This window comes from Rhincodon typus, chromosome 16 (assembly GCF_021869965.1).
Source record: "Rhincodon typus isolate 14 chromosome 16, sRhiTyp1.1, whole genome shotgun sequence".
Taxonomy (NCBI): domain Eukaryota; kingdom Metazoa; phylum Chordata; class Chondrichthyes; order Orectolobiformes; family Rhincodontidae; genus Rhincodon; species Rhincodon typus.
In genome coordinates, this window is record NC_063347.1 from 18,106,328 (window position 1) to 18,127,680 (window position 21,353).

Here is a 21,353-nt window from a genome sequence, read left to right on the forward strand (position 1 = left end):
CAACAGAACAAGAGCAGCAAATGCACAGAAATGTAATCACCTGAAATTTCCCTTCATACCATCCTGACTAAATCTCTCTAGATGCACTACAGAAATTTCCCAAGGCTCTTCAGACAGTAACTTCCAAGCCCATGACCTCTATTATCTAGGAGTTCAAGAGCAGTGATATACGGGTATGCCACCACCTACCTGTTCGTCTCCAATCCGCTCATCATCCTGATCTGGAAACATATCACCATTCTTTCATTGCTGCTGGATCGAAACCTTGGAGCATTCTCTCTTGTAGCATGTGTGGCATGCCTAGACCAAATGGACTTCAGCATTTCAAAACAGGTGGCTCACAAACACCATCAACTTGAGTGAAATTAGAGATGAGAAATAAATGACAGCCTTGGGCCACTGATGCTCATGTCACAAAAACAAATGAAGGCAGGTTGAGAGTGAAGCTTTCTATATAGTCGATGACCTGTTGGTTTTTGAAGTGCTTGCTAGTCTTGGAAATATTTGGCTAATTAAAGATATTTACATACCAAGTTATCACATCTTGTGGGATGTTTAATACCATTTCCTTTGCCAGAAGGATCTGGGTATGATTCATATAATTAAATTCTATTCACAAAGGTTATAATCCACTTTGTAGACAGAATTGTCCTTGTGCACAGCACCTACAGCACCTGGGTAGGTGCTGTATTTAAATCAAGCCATACTGACAAGGTTTCAGAATATTGTCCATCTTTGGACCAGACAATGGGATATCAGGACCCGTTGTCGTTTTTTTTTTTTTGAAACAGCCAGAGCTAGATTTTATAGGGCTCAACAGGAACGACTGGGGACAAAATCAGCATGGTAACTCAATTGAACAGTAACTACTTCGACAGTGTCAAACTAACAGCTTGCAGTCTAACAAGGAGAAAGAAGGCAGGAAATCACATTTGATGCCATGCACCTCTTACTTGAGACGGTAAGTTTATAAAATGTGGCAGCAGAAAAAGGCCATGCAGAGTCCACTCTGCTATTCAGCAAGATGATGGCTTAGTTGATAATGCTCAACTCTACCTTCCTGCCTTTTCCTCGTAATCCTTGATTCCCTTACAGTAGAAAAGGCTTCTAGCTCAGCTTTGCATATAATTAACAACCCAACCACGACAGCCCCTACAGTGAAGAATTCACAGCTTTACTACGCTCTGAGAGAAGACATTCCTCCTTGTCTCTGTCTTAAATGCATGACCACTAACTCTGTGATTACGCCCTCTGATCCTAGATTCTCTCACACAGGGAAACCACCTCACTTCATATAATCTTTTAATCCTCCCCCCAAATAATTTTGTTTCAATATGATCCCTCATTCTTCAAAGCTCCAGTGAGAATAAGCTCAACTTCTCCTTGCAAGGAAATTTCTCCATGCCCACAGTCAACCTTGTGAAGCTTCTCTGAACAGTTCACTCCATTCCAAGAATGGTTTGGTGAGCGACTGCTTGTGTCATCCTTAAACTTGCCTTCCCACCTATTTTTATATCATCCACAAACTTGACATGGTAGATTCACTTCCATTATCCAAGTGATTAATATATATTGTAAATAATTGTGACCGCCGATGATGTAGCCCGTCAGATCCATGAGACCTTTTGACCTTTAGCCCCATTAGTCTCCCAAGTACTTTATTCTCTTGTGTTTGTTATTAAATTAATATAACAACAATTAATAACATTAATTTCCTTACCTTCCTTTTGGCCACTTTGAATAATTTTGTCATGCTATTAGCAGCGTTCTGTCTTTTTTATTTTTTTTTCTCCTGCATGGATCTCCAAGGTCCGTGTATGGCAATGACTTCTGGAACCTTCCTCCTCCTGTGTCGGCATGCCGATTGCTGTGCATGGAATGTCAAGGGAGTGTTGGCTAATAGTGTTCTTTTCTGTGAAGACTAATGCAAAATACCTACTCAGCTTGTCTGCAACTTCATGGCAACCAGTTATTATTTTCCCCAGCCTAATTCTTTAATGTGTGAAAAAGTTGCGCTTCGGGTGCCTTTTAAATCTTTCCCCTTTCTTTAATGGTTCTCTGTTCACTGTTATGTCATTTTTAAAATATATTTAAAGAAGCTCTTGCTGTCTGTCAGTTTTTTATTACTGGCTGTGTTACCCTCGTTTGTTTATTTTCTCACTTTGTTCTTGTTTGGTCATCTTTTGGCTTTTAAAACTTCTCCAATCCTCTCTGAAGCAGAGCTGTTGATATCTAAGTTGATTTCTGTGGAAGTGATGATTATGGCACACAGTGAGGTATATTTTAAAAAAAAGTTTGTGTAATGTTCCTCCATTCACATGATAATTAGACAAGAGTCTCTGCTTTTACATTCCATCTTTTTAGAGTTGTAGAATCCCTACCGTGTAGAGAAAGTCCATTCGGCCCATCGAGTCTGCACCAGTCCTCCGAAACGCATCCCAGACCCAAACCCCCATAATCCCACATTTTACCATGGCCAGCCCGCCTAGCCCCACATCCCTGGACACTGCGGACAATTTACCATGGCCAATCCACTCAACCTGCAGATCTTCGGACTTTGGGAGGAAACCGGTGCACCCGGAGGAAACCCATGCAGACAGTCACCCAAAGCTGGAATCGAGCCTGGGTGTCTGGCACTGTGAGGCAGCAATGCCAATCACTGAGCCACAGTACTGCCCTCTTAAAGCATGTCTCACTCTGCCTTTTGGAAACTGGAAAAAAAAAAGTCTTAAAATCTAGCATCCAGCTTATAAAATAAAGGAGTTTCCTTATGCACTTGGATAACCAAGATAGTGGGCTGTTGAGATGGAGTTCTGGTCGCAAAGGATGCGTAAAACTAATGTTACTGAATGTGTGACTATTATTGCCATCCCCCAATTATGTTCCTGTTCCAAGTAGTCCAGGTGCTTTTATTGCTTAATAGAGTCATTAGAGGTACACAACACAGAAATAGGCCAGTCGATCCAACTTGTCCATGCTGATTAGGTCTCTTAAATCGAACCAGTCCCATTTCACTCATCCCTTTAAACCTTTCTTATCCAAGTGTCTTTTAAATGTTGTAATTGTACCCACTTCTACCACTTCCTGTGGCAGCTCATTCCATATACACACTATCCTCTGTGAAAAAGTTGCCCTTCAGGTGTCTTTTAAATCTTTCCCCTTTCACCTTTAAAACTGTGCGCTCTTGTTCTTGGATTTCCCTACACTGGGCAAAGACCTTGGCTCTTTGTCTTATCTAATCTTGTCATGTGATCTAACCTCACTAACCAGTCTACCATGTGGTACTCTGTCAAAGGCCTTGCTAAAGACAATGTCAACTGCACTGCCCTCAATCTATCTATCTTAGTCACCCCTTCAAAATACACAATCAAATTTTTGAGGTGTGATTTCCAATGCACAAAGCCATGCTGACTAACTCTAACCAGTCCTTGCCTTTCTATATGCCAGTCGATCCTGTCTGTCAGAATTCCCTCCAGTAACTTAACCACCACTGACATCAGGCTCACCAGTCTGTAATTCCCTGGCCTTTCCTTGCAGCCTTTCTTAAATAATGGTGCAACATTAGCCACCCTCCAGTCTTCTGCCACCTCATCCATGGCTGTTAATACAGATATCTCTGCTTGGAGCCCTGCAATTTCTTCCCTAGCTTCCCGGTGTTCTGGGATACACTTGATCAGGTCCTCGGGATTCATCTAGCTTTTGTGTTTTAAGACTTCCAGCACCCCTCTCTGTAATGTGGACTCTTTTCGAGACATCACTATTTACTTCCCTGAGTTCCCTAGTTTCCATGTCTTCTCCATGGTAAATACTGAGGAGAAATATTTGTTTAGGATATCGCCCATCCCCTGAGGCTCCACATGTAGATGACCTTGTTGAACTTTGAGGCCTTATCCTCTCTGTAGTTAGTCCTTTGCCCTTAATATAGTTGCAGAAGCTCATTGGATTCTCCTTTTACCTCATCTGCCAAAGCTATCTCGTATCCCATTTTTGCCCGCCTGATTTTCCTGTTAAGTATACGCCTAGACGTCTGTTCTATTCAAGGGATTCACTTGATCTCAGTTGCCTATATCTGACCCATGCCTCTTTTTTTTTTTTTTTTCCTTGACCAGAGCCTTGATATCATTTAGTGTTCCCTAATCCTGCCAGCTTTATCCATCAGACTAACAGGAGCATGCTGGCCCTGAACTCTCTTTACCTTTCTTTTGAAAGTCTCCCATTTGCCAGATGTTCCATGACCTGCACACAAGTTTCCCAATCAACTTTTGAAAGTTCCTGTCTAATACTATCAAAATTGATCTTCCCCCCCCCCCAATTTAGAACTTTAACTTGTGAACCAACCTATCCTTTTCATAGCTATTTTATAACTAATTATGGTCACTGGTCCCAAAGTGCTCCTCCACTAACACCTCTGTCATTTGCCCTGCCTTAATTCCCAAGAGAAGGTCAAGTTTTGCCCATTCTTTAGTAGAACCATCTACACATTAAGAAAGTTTTCCTGACAACACTTAAATTATTCCCCATCCAAGCCATGAACACTGTGGCAGTCCCGGTCTATGTTTGGAGATTTAAAATCCCCTACTAATACAAGCCGATTGTACTTACAGCTGACTGTGATCTCCTTTATATATTTTCTCTTCAATTTCTCACTGACTTTGGGGGGAGAGGGGGTATGTGCTATAGTACAATCCACTAAAGTGATAGTTATCTCCCCACCAGGATATTGGTCTCCAAAGACCCAAAACTCTGAATCCCTGCTCTCTGCACAGCTCTGTAGTCACACATTCATCTGCCCCATCCTCTATTCCAACTCTAACTAGCATGTGGCACTGGGAGTAGTCCAGAGATTACTACCCTTGAGGTCCTGCTTTTTAACCTCCTACCTAACTCTTTAACTCGGTAGCTAATGTACTTGCCCGTGTTGCTACTGGCCATGCTTCCCAGATCCATCTTACAACAGTTCCAAATATGTTTTTGCATTTGTTAATGTCCAGAAATCAGTTTTCCAAGCAAACATCACTGCAACATTGATTACTGTATTGGAATGCTGAGATGGATGAAGGATGTGTACCTGTGTGTCACATTGTACTCCAAATGTTTAAGCATCTGAACGTTTATTTTTTCTAGTTGTAGGACAAAATTAGCTGTAGTAGATGGGAGAGAAATTGTACAGGAGAGCAGACGAACAGTTTCAAGTCCTTCAATACCTTGGATGTGAACCAATAGAATAAATTTAAACATCTGTTGGAAACAATGCTTGAAGTTATAATTAAGGATAATTTGATTGAGCATTTGGAGAAACTTGAGGTGATTAGAGAGAACCGATATGATTTTATAAAGGGTAGGTCATGTCGAATGAATTTAACTGTATTCTTTGAAAAAACAACCAAAGTAGTGTATGGGAAATATGTATGGATGTTGTTTATGTAAATTTTACATAGAATGCATAGTTTCTGTGAATTGGAAAAGTTGTTTAGAGAGATGGTGAGTTAAATTCAACACTCATTGAATTGAAGGCAAATAGACTAAGTGGTTGTAATGGTCAAACCTTAGCTTTTTCATTTATTGGTAATTATGCAACTACTTGAAAAGCTGCTGCCAGAGTCTACAACTAACTGAGATGATATTGTTTTAATAGTTTTTGTTTTTATGCCATCTGACCTTGGCATTGTCAATGATTATTTCATGCTAACAATAGCCTGTTGTGTTGCTGTGTTATAGTAGTTGAGTTTCCATTGATGGTCCTGTTAAAATAGGCTCTGGTATACAGTTTTAATCTGTTCCTTTTCAAGTTCATGCTCTTCAGCTAGATGAAAAACTATTCAACTTTTCTACTGCCTGAGTTGCTTGGTGAGAAATGTGAAGAATCATTTTGCTTTGGAATTAGCTGTTTTGTCATCGGCTTAAAACAAACTCTAGAATGGTCTCTCTAGACCATATGCCCCTGACTTTGTGTGGGCTGTAAATTTGAATTAAAAATTAACATTTCACCCCTCAAGCAGGAGCAGTTGTGGTCTTGATCATTTACTTGAGAGATGTGAGACTTTATATTTTACAAAAATTAAAATAACTTCAGTGAGTGGAATAAAAATGAAAGATACAGCAAGTCTAACAAACAGATCTTGAACAGAGAGGGCACACAGAGTTTAAATATAAAATCATTCTGTTCATCATTCTAGTGACTGGAACAAGCTTGCAACTGTAAAATATTTTGAAGGAATATATTGATATCCATTTTAAATTTTATGGCATCTGTCTTGTTACAAATTTAAACTGATAACTTGGTTCTACTTTGGAAGTAGAAATGTACAGCATCTGAATTTTATTTTACAGGATCACGTTGCAATAAAGTGATGGATGCCTTCAGTGGGTATGCTTTATGCCTCCCAGATCTCACCAAATTCCAAACCTGTCGTCGAATTGAAAAACGACCACCCCTCTGTATAGAAATCAAGGTAATTGGCTGAACACTGAACAATTTTTTGCTTTCTTATACTTAAATAATGTTGGCCAAATTATTAAGGAGACATTTGTCATGATTTTGAGATTGGTCATTTCTTCCATCCTTGGGAAGAAGACACCATTTAGAAGCATCCAATTTCAATAATTTTTACTTAGAACTATTGTATGATTGGTTTCTTTGTTCAAGCAGAATATAATCCTAACAATTTCACATGTGAACTGTGTTCAGGATATTTGACACAAATTAATGACAGTTATCCAACAGTAATTATTTTAACTGAAAACAACAAATGCTGGAGAGATCACAGTGGGTCAGGCAGCAACCATGGAGTGAGAGCAAGCTAACATTTCAAGTCAAGATGACTTTTCAGAGCTGAAGTGAAGTGTGGAGGGGGCAGCTTTAATGCAATAGTTGGGGGAGGGTGGTGTACAGTGCTGAGGGAGAAAAGATAAAGACTTTTTTTTTTAAAACTTAGTTGCCTTTAAATTCTGTGTAGAGCTGGATGAACACAGCAGGCCGGGAAGCAGGAAAGCTGATGTTTCGGGCCTGGACCCTCCTTCAGAAAAAGGGTCCAGTCCCGAAATGTCAGCTTTCCTGCTCCTCTGATGCTGCCTGGCCTGCTGTGTTCATCCAGCTCTACACCTTGTTGTCTCGGATTCCAACGTCGTCAGTTCCTACTATCTCTGCCTTTAAATTCTTTTGTTCAGTCCCACAACAATTAGTTGAATCTTGATTATCTTTATGGAATGGCATTCCCAGCTACTCAATTGAATTAAATTTGTCTCTACATAACAGCATTGTCTGAGCACTTCTATCACATGAATGCAGATGTGTGGTTTGTGGTTTGGTGTGTTAAGTTTGAGACATTTATGTTTCACTATAGAAAATAGAATGCAACTGAAGTGCCTTGATGTCTAGAGCACACAATAGTTTAGGATCATGTTACTTGAAGAGATTGACAGCTAAGAATTGAAATGCTGGGCTTTAGTGGTTTCAAGAACATCTGAACCAAATTGCCGTTCAGAGGTTTATCCTTATTTGCTTAACAGTAAGAATAGAAGAGATGTAATTTTAAAAACAGTGGGTGGCTTACTTAGCTGGATATGTGAGGTCTGTGATACCTGCAGTAATGGTAATCGGAGAGAACGGTATTTAGAGTTAAGTTAGTTTAAGAGAATTCCATAAGTGCTAACACTGAAGTTAAGAGCAGCCCAGTGCTGGCTACATCATCATGGACATGGGTGAAGGTTAAAACTGTGCCCTGATTTATCTGGGTGTGTATTTGCTGGGAGAAGTAACTTGTGATATGGAACTGCGACAGTTACTGAAACAGAAGACTCCAGACTGCAAATGCTGCTGTCCGCAGACTCCAGGGAGTGAGGTCTGGCGATGTCCATTGAACTCATTGATAGTTCAGTGCAAGAGAGAATGGAGTGAAAGAAGAGGTCAAGCAGTATTTCCTTGATGCAGCTAAGAAAAAAATGGCGTTTAGCGAAAGTGAGCAGCAATCATGTAAAGCTAGCCATTTTATGAAAGCTAAAATTATGCTGGTCATTAAACTTTTTGGAACAATCTTGAGTGTTGGCTAGCACTGTCTCAGGAGGAAGGACTTAGCTACCAACATAAGCAGTTGTTGCAGCACTTGGAGGTGAAGAGACTTTTGAGGGTGTTTTGAAAGCAAATCTTTGAAAGTGGAGAATTAGAGCGCCTGGTAAAAGATGAAGTTTTCATGTTTTTGTGTGTCACCTGAGTTACTAATATTTGGGTGTGATCGGTGTTGATCATTTTGACTATTTAGACCATGACAAGTGTAGCTCATGGGACGTTCAACCACAATTTTTCTGTTAACTCAGTTACTTTGATGCTTTTGGATGTTAAAAGTACAAGTTGCATTAACTGTGACCATCAGATGAGGAGGGTTTGTGTCTCCCCCTTTTTTTTTAAATGAATCTCCCTCTTGGTTTGTAATGACAAATATGTCAAAAGTTTCTTTAGCACATTGCTATCATAAACTTTGTGAACCAGATTAAAAATGGAGTGCCAATTCCAATGTTTCCTTGAGTGAAGGAGAATGAAGTTGTATTACTCAAATTATAATAAAACTTGATAACAACCACACAAAACAAATAATGACTATTATAAAGAAGGTGGGGTGGAAGAGTATCTAGTAAAGACAGGAAGGTAAGAATATAAGAAAGAGGAGCAGGAGTAGACCATTCAGCCTCGATCTTGCCTCTCCATTTTTTATATCCAAAGAAGCTTATTGTCAGCTTTCATATTACATGTTAGTTTTTCATTGTAGTTTATTTTCCCTGTCTTTTTAATCTCTTTGCTGAATTCTGAACTTACCCGACTCTTCGGGGCTATAACTGACTGTTGCCTCTTTTTATGTGCTTTTTCTTTCAACCTGATACTCTCTTCGAGTTCCTTGGTTAGTCATGGTTGATTTTATCTCCCTCTTAGAATCCTTCCTCATTACTGGGATGTTGATACTCATGAATTAGCTCCTTAAATGTCTGCCATTCCATGCTTACTGTCATTCCTGCTAATCTGAACACCCTGTTCACTTTTTGACTTACTCTACCCTTATTTGATTGTTTAACTTAAGGGGCAATTACACAGTTGTTTCGGACCCAACTTACTCACACTCGAACTGAATATTAAATTGTCATGTTGTGATCATTACTTCTTAGGGGATCTTTTACTCTCGGGTCACTTATTAAACCTGCCTCATTATCTTGGATCTGGTAATGGATAGCTTGCTCCATGATATGTTGTTTGAGAAAACTAGCCCTAATGCACTCTGTGAATTTGTTGTTAGAGCGACCCTTTCCAATTTGGTTAACTCAATACATGAAAGGGACCCATAATTATTGTTCTATTCTTTTTACATGCTCCTATTGTTGATTTCTTTTCCATTAGAGTGGCTGCTATTTTGTACCTCTGTCCAAATGGACTCTATCATCTGAGGTTAGATTTTACACAACTGTCCTTTTCTGCCTATATCATTGGTACGTGCGTGGATTGTGACAACTGGATCTTCCCCTCCCATTCCAAGTTCCTCTGCAGCCCAGATGGGATATCCTGAACCTGAGCACCAGCAGGCAACCTAACTTCTGGGATTCTCTATCCTGGCTACAGAGAATGGTGTCTATTTCCTTGACTGTACTATCCCCAATTAAAAGTACATTTCTGTTTTCTCCCCTTGTTTTGAATGGCTTTCAGTACGATGGTGCAATGGTCAGTTTGCATTTCCTCTTAACTGTCCCCATTCTTGTGCATACAGGATGCAAGAATCTCAAACCTGTTAGTTCGCCGCAAGGACTGAGGCTTATTAAGCACGACCTCCTGGATCCCTCTATCTGCCTAATTTAAAGGAAGTGGACTGCCTCCTGAAATGTAGCGTCTACGTGACTCTCCTCTTCCTTTTCTCTTTCTCTCCCCACCACCAACCCCCGCAACCCACCCACGTGAGTCAGTTAGATTCCAGCTCCACTAGTTGTCTCTCCAGCCTGAAAAAGACCCATTAATCCCAATTCTGTGATTAATAGTTAGAAGGCAGTCCCCAACCCATGCTCATAAATTACCCCAGTACTGAGAATATCTTGCATACTAAACTTTTGTGTAACGCCTTATTGATGCTTTCCTGAAATGCAAACATATTACTTTTGATGCCCCTTTTTCTTGTCTGCTTGTTCTATGCTCAAATAACTCACGCAATGATTTCCCTTCACAAAACCTTGCTGACTTCATTTGATTGTGTTAAACTTTTCTAAATATTCTGCTTATTTTTAATACATTCTAGTTTTTCTTCCAATAACAGATGTTAGGTTAACTGGCCTATCATTTCCCACTCTTTGTCTCCCTTCTTGAACAGGGACGTCGCATTAATAGTTTTCCAATCCATTGGAAACCTCCTGGAATCCATTGAGTTCTAGAATTTTTTGACCATTGCCTTCACTATTTCTGCAGCTCCCATCTTTAAAACCCGAGGATGCAGACCATCATGTCGTGGCCACTTGTCTGCATTTAGTCCCATTAGTTTGTCAAATACTTTGTCCCTTGTGATAAAGACTGTTACAGGATCTTTCCTCTTGTTAGCACCATGCTTATCTGTTATATTTTGGGATGTTTAGTGTTCTTCATTTTGAACACCAATGCGAAATATTTATTTAAATAATCTACCACTTGTTCGATGACTATCAGTTCTCCAGTTGCATCTTCCAAGGGTCCTACAGTTATTTCAGCTACTCTTTTTATATACCCATAGAAACTCTTGCTGTTTGTTTTTATACTACTTTTAATTAATTTTTTCTCTTTCTTTTATTAGATTTTTAGTCATCCATTCCTGATTTGTAAAATATTTTTAATCCTCAGGGCTACTGGTGAGCTTTGTCCTTTTGGCTGCCTTTTGTTTTTGATTGGATACTCTCCTTAACTACCTTTTGTTAACTACAGGTGGTTCATCCTACTCATCAAGCCCTCGTTTTGACTGGAATAAGCTTTTGCTGAGTGTTACGAAATATTGGCTTAGATGTCTGTTACTGCTGATCCACTCACTTTTTGCCTTTATTCTGTTTTCCCACTTTGCTTTAGACAACTTTTTTTTTCTTGCCTTTGTTTAAGTTGAAGGCACTGGTTTGAGACCTAAATTTGTCTCTTTCAAGCTGATTTTGAAATTCTACATGTGTTGTGGTCACTACCCCAGAGGATCCTTAATAATGAGTTCTTATTAATCCTATCTCAATATACATAAGATCTAAAACAGCCTGTTCCCACATAGGCTGTGCAACATACTGCTGTAAGAAGCAATTCTTCATGTGCTCTCGAAATTAATCTTCCATATCACCCTTGCCAATCTGATTTGGCCAATCAAATCCAGGTTGAAATCACCTATGTCATTTAAGTGCCCTCCTTCTACATCTCCATTATTTCTTGAACAAAAACAAAGTTGCTGGAAAAGCTCAGCAGGTCTGGCAGCAACTGTGAAGGAGAAAACAGTTAACGTTTCGGGTCTGGTGACCCTTCCTCAGAACTGATGCTGGCTGGGAAAACGTCAGATTATATGCAGAAAATAAGGTGGGGGGGGTATGTTTCATTATTTCTTGATTGTACTACAGTGAGGCAACCCCTCTGGACCTATGGACAATGCCTGCCTGTGACTTCTTTGCCCTGCCATTCCTTATTTCCAAACTGATTCCACGTCATGATCTGTTATACCTATATCACTATTCACCACAGCACTAATATATCCTCTATTAACAAAGCAGGCTCACCACGTTTTTTCCTTTTTGCCTATTCTTCTGGAAAATCTAATATTCTTGAATGAGTTCTCAGTCTTGGTCACCCTGTAGTCATGTCTCTATAACAGCAATGAAGTAATATTTGTTTCATTTATTTCTTTGTTCTGTCAATTCATCAATCTTGTTAACAAATGCCGTGTGCATTCAGATAAAGAGCCTTGAACTTTGACTTTTTACCATTATTACACTCTGATTACTGCTGTACACTTTTGCTACCTCTTCCATTCACACTTAGGCAGCCACAGTACAATTTTTTTTTTAAACATAGTCTTTTATTTGTGAAAGTGAAACCTGAGTCTAACTACTTAGTTGCTTTTCAGCTCCCAAGATTTTGGGACGTTCACAGAAGTATTAATGAAAGCATCTCTGACCTTTTTTTGAAGTTCAACAAAACTTTACAGCGGAGTTTATGTACACAGGTAAAAACTTAGTTTTGTTTAAATAACTGTCAGTAAAATAATCTGTCCTTTTTGTTTACTTACAGCCTAAATGTGGATTTATTCCTTTCTCCACCCACATTACCAAGGACATCAAGCGTCGTGTGTGTCGCTATTGCATGCACCAACATCTGAAGGTACTGAATTCAGTCAGCTACAGGTCTTTGTTTCCATTTTAAAAAAAAAAATTGACGCCTTCAAAAATAATTTTAAAAATCCTTAGAGCTTCTTGCAACCACCAAGCTTTGTGAACAATGTATTCACTTATTTTGCATGCACTTGCCATTTGCAAAGCCAAGTAGTAATATGTAGTTTCATTTTGTAAATTTGAGTTCACTATAAAAGCTCATACCTGTATCAGAATTGTTGCTTTGTAAAAATTTAGTGTTTCTGTTTAATGTCGAGAATATACCCTTTATCAGAAGTTTGGATGATCATAAATGGAGTTCAGGTTTAGAACAGAAACACTTGCTAGAAATCATTGCTGAAATTATTGATTTGCCTTCAAGCAGTGATTAAAATCCTTTTATTAGGTTATGACTTGGATATGTGAACTAGAGAACAAGTGTTTTAGAAACCAACATGTTCACTAGATTTTAATGCATTTCAGAAGGAATCAGAAAACTTCTTTTTAGGCAGCAATGCATACTGGACTTGACACAGTCCTTGAATTGAAGCGAGTCATCCCAAATAAACTTTCAAAATTATTGAAAGATTTTTGAACAAAATTGTTTTGAACTCTAGTAATGCGCCCATGGGAAAAATTTTTTTGTTTTTTATTTGCACTTTGTATCTGCAACAAATTTCTTTTTGTTTGGGGTAGCTGTTTATATTAAATAAGTTACTAGTTTTTTTTTAAATACCAGTGAATCTGCTTTTAGAATATAGCAAAATAGCTACAATTAATTCAATATGTTTGGCACATTTTAATTTTAATTTTAACTTTATTTCATTTTGATTGATCATAACCATTCCTCAGTCCACTCTGGTACAACCTCCTCTCCCTGCAGTGGCTGGTGGCCCCATCATCCACTTCTGTAACAGATGGATGAAAATGCTTATATTTGTCATGTATTTTTTCTGCAACTTTAAACTTTTATAATTCGGGCTTGTCATTTAAGGAACTGATTCACAGCTACTAGCTGACTTGAGATGTTTGATCTAACTAGGGGATGTTTCTTTTGTAATAGGTGGCTAATGGAAAATGGAAGAGGATAAGCAAATACTGTCCCCTTGATCTTTTCTCAGGGTGAGGTACAAGTTTGAATAGCAAATGCTTTAAACCTTGACATCATTTTCCTGTATCTTTATGGAAAAATAATGCGTTAAACTGTGGTAAAATTGACAGCACTAGAATGTTATTTAAAAATTGGACATTAACTTAGTTGTAAACCTCAAATCTTAATGTTCTCAGAAATTTTCATGAAATCTCTTAACGGACCCCTGAATGTTGTGTTGCTATTCACACGGTTTCTATTTCAACTATGTAAATACAATGTCTTTTGAGTTAATTTTCCTCAGGTGTAATTAAAGACAAGAAATATGTAAATGAGTGCCAGAGCGCATCAAACATGAGGAGCTGATTGGCTTCCTGCTGTTTTTCTTTCCCAGGAGCAGAGCATACAGTTTTATTGTCCTAAGTGCCACACGCAATTCATAGTTCTTGGAAACATTTATTGTTGGGTTATTAGGTGCAGGTTGTTTATCTATGACATTAAATGAACTGATTAGATGGGGAGTAAAGAATTTTTTGATTTATTGCTTGAGATACCTTGTTCAATCAGCATGACCATGATAACTAGAAAATAGGTGATACTGAAGTACTTTTTGACAGCTTTATCTTTTGCAGTTAGTAAATGTATCAAGCTGGTTATTCAAACTGTCCAGCAAACTTGAGTTTCACCTTCAGTATTATGTAAATGGAGAAAGATTGCAGAAAGCTACAGAACAGAGGGATTTGGGAGTGTTGAACAAACACAGCACATAATAGGGAAGGCAGATAGCATTGTTGGCCTTTATTTCAAAGGAAATGGAATATAAAAGTCAGGAGGTTTTGCTGGAACAATACGAAGCATGAGTTAGACCAGAGTTAGAATATTGTGAACAATTTTGGGCACCCTAATTTAAAGAAAGATATACCAGCATTGGAGGCAGTCCAGAGAAGGTTCTCTAGGCTGATAGCAGGTGTGGATGGACTGTCTGAGGAGATGTTGAGAAGATTGCGTCTGTTCGTGGAATAAAGAAGAATGCGAGGCAACCTTATTGAAACAAAGATTCTTAGGAGACTTGACCGGGTAGAGATGGAAAGGTTGCAGAAAGAATGGTGATCCATTTGTTGTTTGTATATCGGTGAGGATTTCTCCACTTCCTCATCAGAACTCTAATTTTAATATAATAGCACTCTGGAACTCCTTTGGCTTCAGTGTGAGCTGTCTGTGCCAACTTACTTAGCTCTGAATCTCCTTCCTGTGTCTCAATTAATGTAGACCTACAAAGCACTTCTTTTGAATTATCCTCATTCTTAAGTAGAGTTTTAGCTACCCTAATGGTATTACAGTGACCTATGGTAATGGACTTCGTTTTGTCATTGCTGTGGTCACTATGCACGATGAAAAATACCTACTACTTGTACTCACAACTCTTCTGTCTCTTCAACCTCACTTGGATTTTGTGATTCCAAGCAGAGCTATAACTTTCACTAGACCAAATCATTCCCATAAGTAAAGTAACTCCATTCACAGGTAATTTCTTTACTGCCCAAACTATCACTAGTCCAAACAGTGAGTCACACTCCGTTTGAACTTTGTACAATGGAACCAGGATATACTCTCCACTTATCCCGTTGACCAACATTGTTGCTTTCAAAGAACAGTATAGCACCGGTACAGGCCCTCTGGCCCACCAGGTCTGTGCTGACAGACATCGCCTTTCTAAACTAAAATTTTTTTGCCTCCACATGGTTGCTATTCCCTGTCTATGTATGTTTCTGTCGAGTTGCCTCTTAAACGTTGTTCCTGTATCTGTTTCTACCACCTCCTTTAGCAGTGCATTCCAGGCACTTAGCACCTTCTGTGCACTTGCTTCTCACATCTCCTTTAAACTTTTCCCCCTTTTACCTTAAATCTTTGTCCCCTCGGGATTGACATTTCTACCCTGGGAAAAAGACTCCAACTATCCACACCTCTTGTAATTTTGTGAATCTCTATCAGATCGACCTTCAGTCTCTGACTTTCAAGTGAAAAACTAAGATTTTCCAATTTCCTCTCATAACTAATATCCTCCAGGCTAGGCAATATACTTGTAAATCTTTTCTCTACCCTATTCAATGTCTTGAATAGCTCTACCTGTGTTTTCAGCTTCTTGTGCTTGTATCCAGCAATTACTTTGTTTAACACTTTGAAATTCAATGTAGGTTTGCCTTCAATTCTGTTTCCTTAAATTCTGGAACTTTTGCCTATATGCATCAGTCACTAAGTCATACTTAACTATTTCCGTACAGCATAATAATCTCCGTGTCCTTTGACAATGAAACACTAAATTTGTGTTGCATGACCAGTCGTCTTTTGCCTAATTCATTTGCGTTGCTATTTTCTCAAGTGACATGAAGAATGCCTCTGCATCTTTTTTTCTCCAAAGTTTGGTAGGACCTGTACAAATGTAAATATTTTTACTCAACTGTGAATTACAACTCTTCTTTTTCCCCCCACTAGAGCCTGCATCAGCACAAGATGTTTCCTGTATGAAATGCAGCACTTTTAAACTCTGTTCATGTACTGTCCCTCTCATTTGATAGCAGGTTTCCTTTTGCTTCCCAAATCCTTGGTTGATCTGAGCTTTTCCTTTTGGGTTCATTCACTTCTTCACAGCAGGCAGAGATTGGTTCACAAATGATAAAGTCTCCGACTTATTTGTTCAAAGCAGCAACTTTCTTTAGCTTCACATTTTATCAATGAGAGAATGACCCAAACACACCCACACCACCTCACTTCCAGAGGATTTTCCTCCGTATTGTTCACACCCATCGCTTTTCAGTTGTCAGTCCAAGTTATCAGGTTGATGAGCTTTGGCACCCACATCAAGTCCTAATTGCACCAGCTACCTGGCTGCTTGTGCTGGCCAAATTTCAGTCTACACACATGCCCTGGTACTGGGCCATCTACAAACCATCTTGCGTACTGCTTGAAGTCCCTTCTGCAATCCATGATTTTTAAAATGGACCTTTTTCTATTTTTAGTGCACAGTCAAAAAAAAAACAGGAATAAAATAGTCTTTCCACATCAGGGATTGCAAGTTTAATGCTTTTGAAGTGATTTTCAACATGCTAAGTTTTGTAAACACTGTAAATAAATCCAGTGGGTCATTTCATTCAAGAAGGTGTTGATCATAACTGATAATCTTCTAAGTGACAGTGTGACAACCTTTTCCTGTAATTCTGGCACAGTAAATGGGTTTGTTTTCTATGTGACTGACAAAGGTAAACTTCTAGTCCTTTGCAACCTGTTTGTAGCATTTGACAAGGCTGAGCGTACTTTCCTCTTCCAACTATTCTCCACTGTTATTTAGTAGTGTGGGATTGTTCATATGTTTGCATTCTTATCCTTCAAATTATAGCCTTGGATTTAGCTGCAATGGCTATGGATCCTACTCCTGCACCAATACATCTGGCCTCCCCCATGGATCTATTTATGGCCCATTCTATTTCTTATGTATGTGCTTCTCTTGGTGACCTGTCCAAAGTTAGTTTTATTTCATCTATTTGCTAGCAACACCAAGCTGTACGTCACTACTTATCTGACATTCAATATGGATGAGCAGATATTTCTCAATTAAATAATGGGAAAACTGAAGTCCTTGCTTTTGGTCCCTACTCCAAACTTCACTCCCTAATTACAAAATCCGTCTTTCTCAGCAACAGTTGAAGATGGTCAGTCTGTTGGTAACCTTGATTTGATCCTGAAGGGAGTTTCTAACCTTATTTGTGTCACTACTAAGACTACCTACTCACACCTCTGCAACGTTCCTTGACTTTGCCTCTGTTTCATCTCATTTGCAGATTGAAGCCTGCTGTCAATACTTGTATAAACGATTCTTCCAATGTTCCCTTGGCTAGGGCCTTATATTCACTGACCTTGCACCTCTACATTTCTGTAATGCCTCCAGTCCCAGAGCCCACCAGGGTATCTGTGCTTCTGGAATTCTGGTCTCGTGAACATTTCCAATCATAATTGCTCTGTCATTGGTGACAGTGCTTTCAATGCCCAAGCCTCAAGCTCAGTCATTGCCTTCTTAAGTTTGTCTGCTTTTGCAACTCATTTTCCTCCTTTTAAGACTTTTCTTTTAAGCCTATGTCTTTGACCTTGTGGTCATCTAGTCCAATGTTTGCTTTAAGTGGCTTGTTATGCTTTGTTTTATAATGTACTTTGGGATTTTGCGTTTACATCTTGTTTTGCTTTTTCACAAGTTTAGGCTCATCTAAGGGAAGCTGCAGTTATCAGACACAAAAAAAGTCGGGAAAAATGCAGTAGTCCACTTTCTAAAATGTCTGTGTTTTACAGGAATAAACAACGTATGTACATTGCCTTGAAAAGTTTGTTACAGGAGCCTCAAAACAATCTAAAAATTTTTAAGGTAATTACAGTTTTGCTTAATGCCACTGAAAACCGAATGATAACTATATAACTTGAATGGAGCAAAATTTACTGTCACCAGCAAACTTAAGTCACCTGCTCGTTGTTTAAATTTGCCTTTTGTCCTGTTAGATTCAGTGAGCTTTGTATTGCAGTTGTTCCAAATTATTAAATTGGCGCTGTGCCCACTTTTGGGTTACCTGGAACCTATATGAGCAACTGTACCTTTTTAATAATTCTTGGTCTTGGGAACAGTGTGAGTTTGAATACGAAAGTGTCAGTCTCCTTAATCAGATGCAGAAAGCAAAATCTCCAAGAGGATGGGATTTAAAAAGGCAAAGTTTCTGAAGAAAAATTTAAAAAGTCTCCAACAATAATTAAAATCTGAAGGATTTGGATTCCCTTCTTCTAGTTCATTTTCACTGGCTGAGGTTGTTTGGCAATAATTGGGATGACTTGTGTTGTCGGTAATGTGCTTAGACTGAAATGGCTCAGGCTATTTCTATTAAGTATTTTCCCCTTCATTTATTCAATTTTGTCATTCACCTCAGAGCATTTTATCTTGAGAAGCATTCCTAATATGTTTCCTTCATTTAAGCCTAATATCTGCTTCCTTAATTTAGTATGTTATGTATGATCTGTTTTCCCTTAAATTCAACATGGCAAAACTTGAAACTCATTGTTAAATTTCTTGAATCAATAGAAATAGCCTTTTTATTTTCGTTTCAGGGAAATTATAAAATTGTACCATTTAAATATAAGGCTATGGGCCACGCACTGGAAACTGGGATTAGAATAGTTAAGTGGTTGCATTGGTCAAAAACATACTCAGTGGGTTTGAAGGGCCTTTATCTGTGCTATAGGCCTCTGACTCTTAGCACTTTATTGTGTAGTGCAAACTGCTGTTTGCCATTAAGACGTCTCCACTGCATGTCAAACAATTGCATAAATTATTTGGTTGTACTTTCTTGCAATGTAAAAACTATAGCTTTGACCAATATGGTTCATCGAAAACGAAATAATTTTGTTTCAAATTTGGCTGCTAAACAAGTTCACATTTCACTGAAGTAAATATTGGGGCACATTTTTGCAGGACTTTTTTAAACAATATGTTCCCCTCTTGGAGAAACTTGCTTTCAATATTTTGTGATTCAGATTTCATTGGCTGTAACTTGAAGAACATGTTGCCTTGTACACTGAAGCATGCGTTGCATGTAAGATCCAATTGCTCACCTAGAGGAAGTGAAACTTAACATGTCAAATGTGATGTTCTGGAAATTTTGTTTGATTATTTAGCATTTATTTTGGCAGCTGTCGATTTTTTTTTTATATTAACCACTGCAGATATTACCACTTTTAGGGCTCTTGTGGTGCAGTGGTCATTGTCCCTATCCCCGAACCAAGAAGCCCAGGTTCTAGTCCCACTTACTCTGGAGGTGTGTAATAACATCTCTGAACAGGATTAGAAAAATAGGTTAAATAAAAATATTTTTTAAAAACATCTTGTATAATGTCTGCAAAGTAATTCATTTTTTTTTTCTCTCTTCCTTTCTTGTCCTCCCCCCTCCCCTACCCCCACCCCAAACCCTCTTCCATTACTTTAATACATGAAGAATGGAGAGTTAATATTTGGCTGTAAGGATGACCAGGACTGCTTAATGGATCTGAATGAACTAGCTAATCATTTGAAAGCTTACTTTTTTCCTGCTAATGGCGTGGTTAGTGGACCACAATGCACAAGAACTGTTATCAGTGAACTGATTCATGTGATAACAATGGCTTTGGTGAGCAATGTAAACAATTGCAAGACGGGTGATGTGAAGAGAACAGTCCTCTCGGGGGAAAGAAGCCACTGTGAAGCAAGTCACTTTTGCAAGGAAGTTTTAAGAAATGGTAAGTGTACTTTTGGCAGCTTTTTACACCAGTGTGTATCTGTGGGTATAGTATGCATATTTGATTAAAAACTTAGTGTGATTGTCATGTCTTTATTACAAATTTAGCCTAAGCAGCAGGGGACTGAAGGAAAGTAGCCGCTTTAAGTTTTTATCCTGGCATATCTCCACTTCCATTTCATAAGCAAGGATGCTTCCCTCAAGTGTTGAATTGGTTCATTACTTGAAGAAATGATTTTGTTTCTTGCCTTGCGAAGACTTAAAATTTTGCTCATGTTTGCCAGCAACAGCTATGTTTAGTTTCAAACGTGCTTGCATTGTTAGTGAATGGCATAAGCATTGAGCCTTTCTTGAGCGTGAGATATGGTTTTGCAAAACCGAGACACGTTTTTATTCTTGAACTGCGTAGTGATCTCTAGGACCCAAACCCTATTTGAAAGTATAACCCTGCATCTTGCTAGTCAGTCGCAAAATTTCCCTGAACAGTAAACAATACTGTAGTTGATTTTAGTAACCGATTGGATCCATCTTTGGCTATGTGTTGTGAAAACTGATTTGTTCAGTTAGCAGCATTGTTAGAAGCTGTATTTTTAATCGATTGGAAATCAAGTGCAGGTTGTGCTCTTGGTGCCAAAAAGGCCTTTATGTATTGACAGAGCTTTGTCTTTTCATAAAATATTATTTGTACATTATGTAACATTTATAGTGTTTTCAAGGAAATATCATCAAAACTGGTCAGTTGGATTAATTTTTCATTCTCACCATGGTGAAATCATTGTCCACTTATTCCATTTCTATATATAGATTAACTGAGAAAGTCACCCCTGATTTTATTCTGCAGGACACTACCAGCTGATTGAAGTAATAGTCAGACTTTAACCAGCATGATTTGTTTCATTCTGCTTCTCCTTGAATCCCTCGCATTAAATTTGAGCTCTGGCTTTGAAAATATTCACATTCAAATACAATAGGAACAGCAAATGCTACTGAGTTACTAAACTGTGGGAAGAAAGTTTTCGGCCCCTAAGTGCCGTTAGTTCGTGTTGAAGGCCGTGTACTCTTGTGCATCTCAGCATATTTTATTCTAGTTCTTTGTCACAAAATCACCCTACCCAGTTGGTGCTTAAGTCCTGACTGACATCTGAGTTGTAATTGGGAGAGCTGTCCCACAAACCTGTTGAACAACAGACTGATGGTCATTCTCCACAAATCCTTGTCTTTAAAGTCAACATCCCAGACTCCAACATCACCATTCCTGGATATGCCCTGTTGGCAGGACAAACCCACCAGAAGTGATGGTGGCACAAAACTATACAGACAGAGCTGCCAAAGTTAAATCCTGACTCTTAACATCTCATGGGCTCAGGTCAGATGTGGACAAGGAGACTTTCTGGTGATTACCCCATATTGTCTTCCCTTAGCTGATGAATTTGTAGTCTTCTGTATTGAACAATACTAGGATGAAAGATTGAGGGTAGCAAGGGCACAAAATATACTTGATGAAGATCGTCGTCTTCATGAGGAGTGACTTGGTATGACCACTGCTGGTAGGGCTGGACAGGCCCTGAAGAACATATCTGCCAGACTGGACTGGCAGCAAGTGATGGGAGAACAAACCAGAAGGAAAATTGCGC

At 38.8% G+C, this 21,353-nt stretch overlaps 1 protein-coding gene across 2 annotated transcripts in view; it reads left to right on the plus strand.

Annotated features, from left to right (window-relative positions):
• The window catches only part of ippk (inositol 1,3,4,5,6-pentakisphosphate 2-kinase), a 72,788-nt gene that overhangs the window by 32,028 nt on the left and 19,407 nt on the right, over positions 1-21,353 (plus strand). For both annotated transcript variants that reach the window (XM_048606193.1, XM_020518429.2), the window contains exons 5-9: positions 6,331-6,452; positions 12,248-12,337; positions 13,391-13,449; positions 17,756-17,828; positions 19,441-19,720. In XM_048606193.1, the coding sequence (XP_048462150.1) occupies positions 6,331-6,452; positions 12,248-12,337; positions 13,391-13,449; positions 17,756-17,828; positions 19,441-19,720 (624 nt within the window). The remainder of the gene's footprint in view (positions 1-6,330; positions 6,453-12,247; positions 12,338-13,390; positions 13,450-17,755; positions 17,829-19,440; positions 19,721-21,353) is intronic.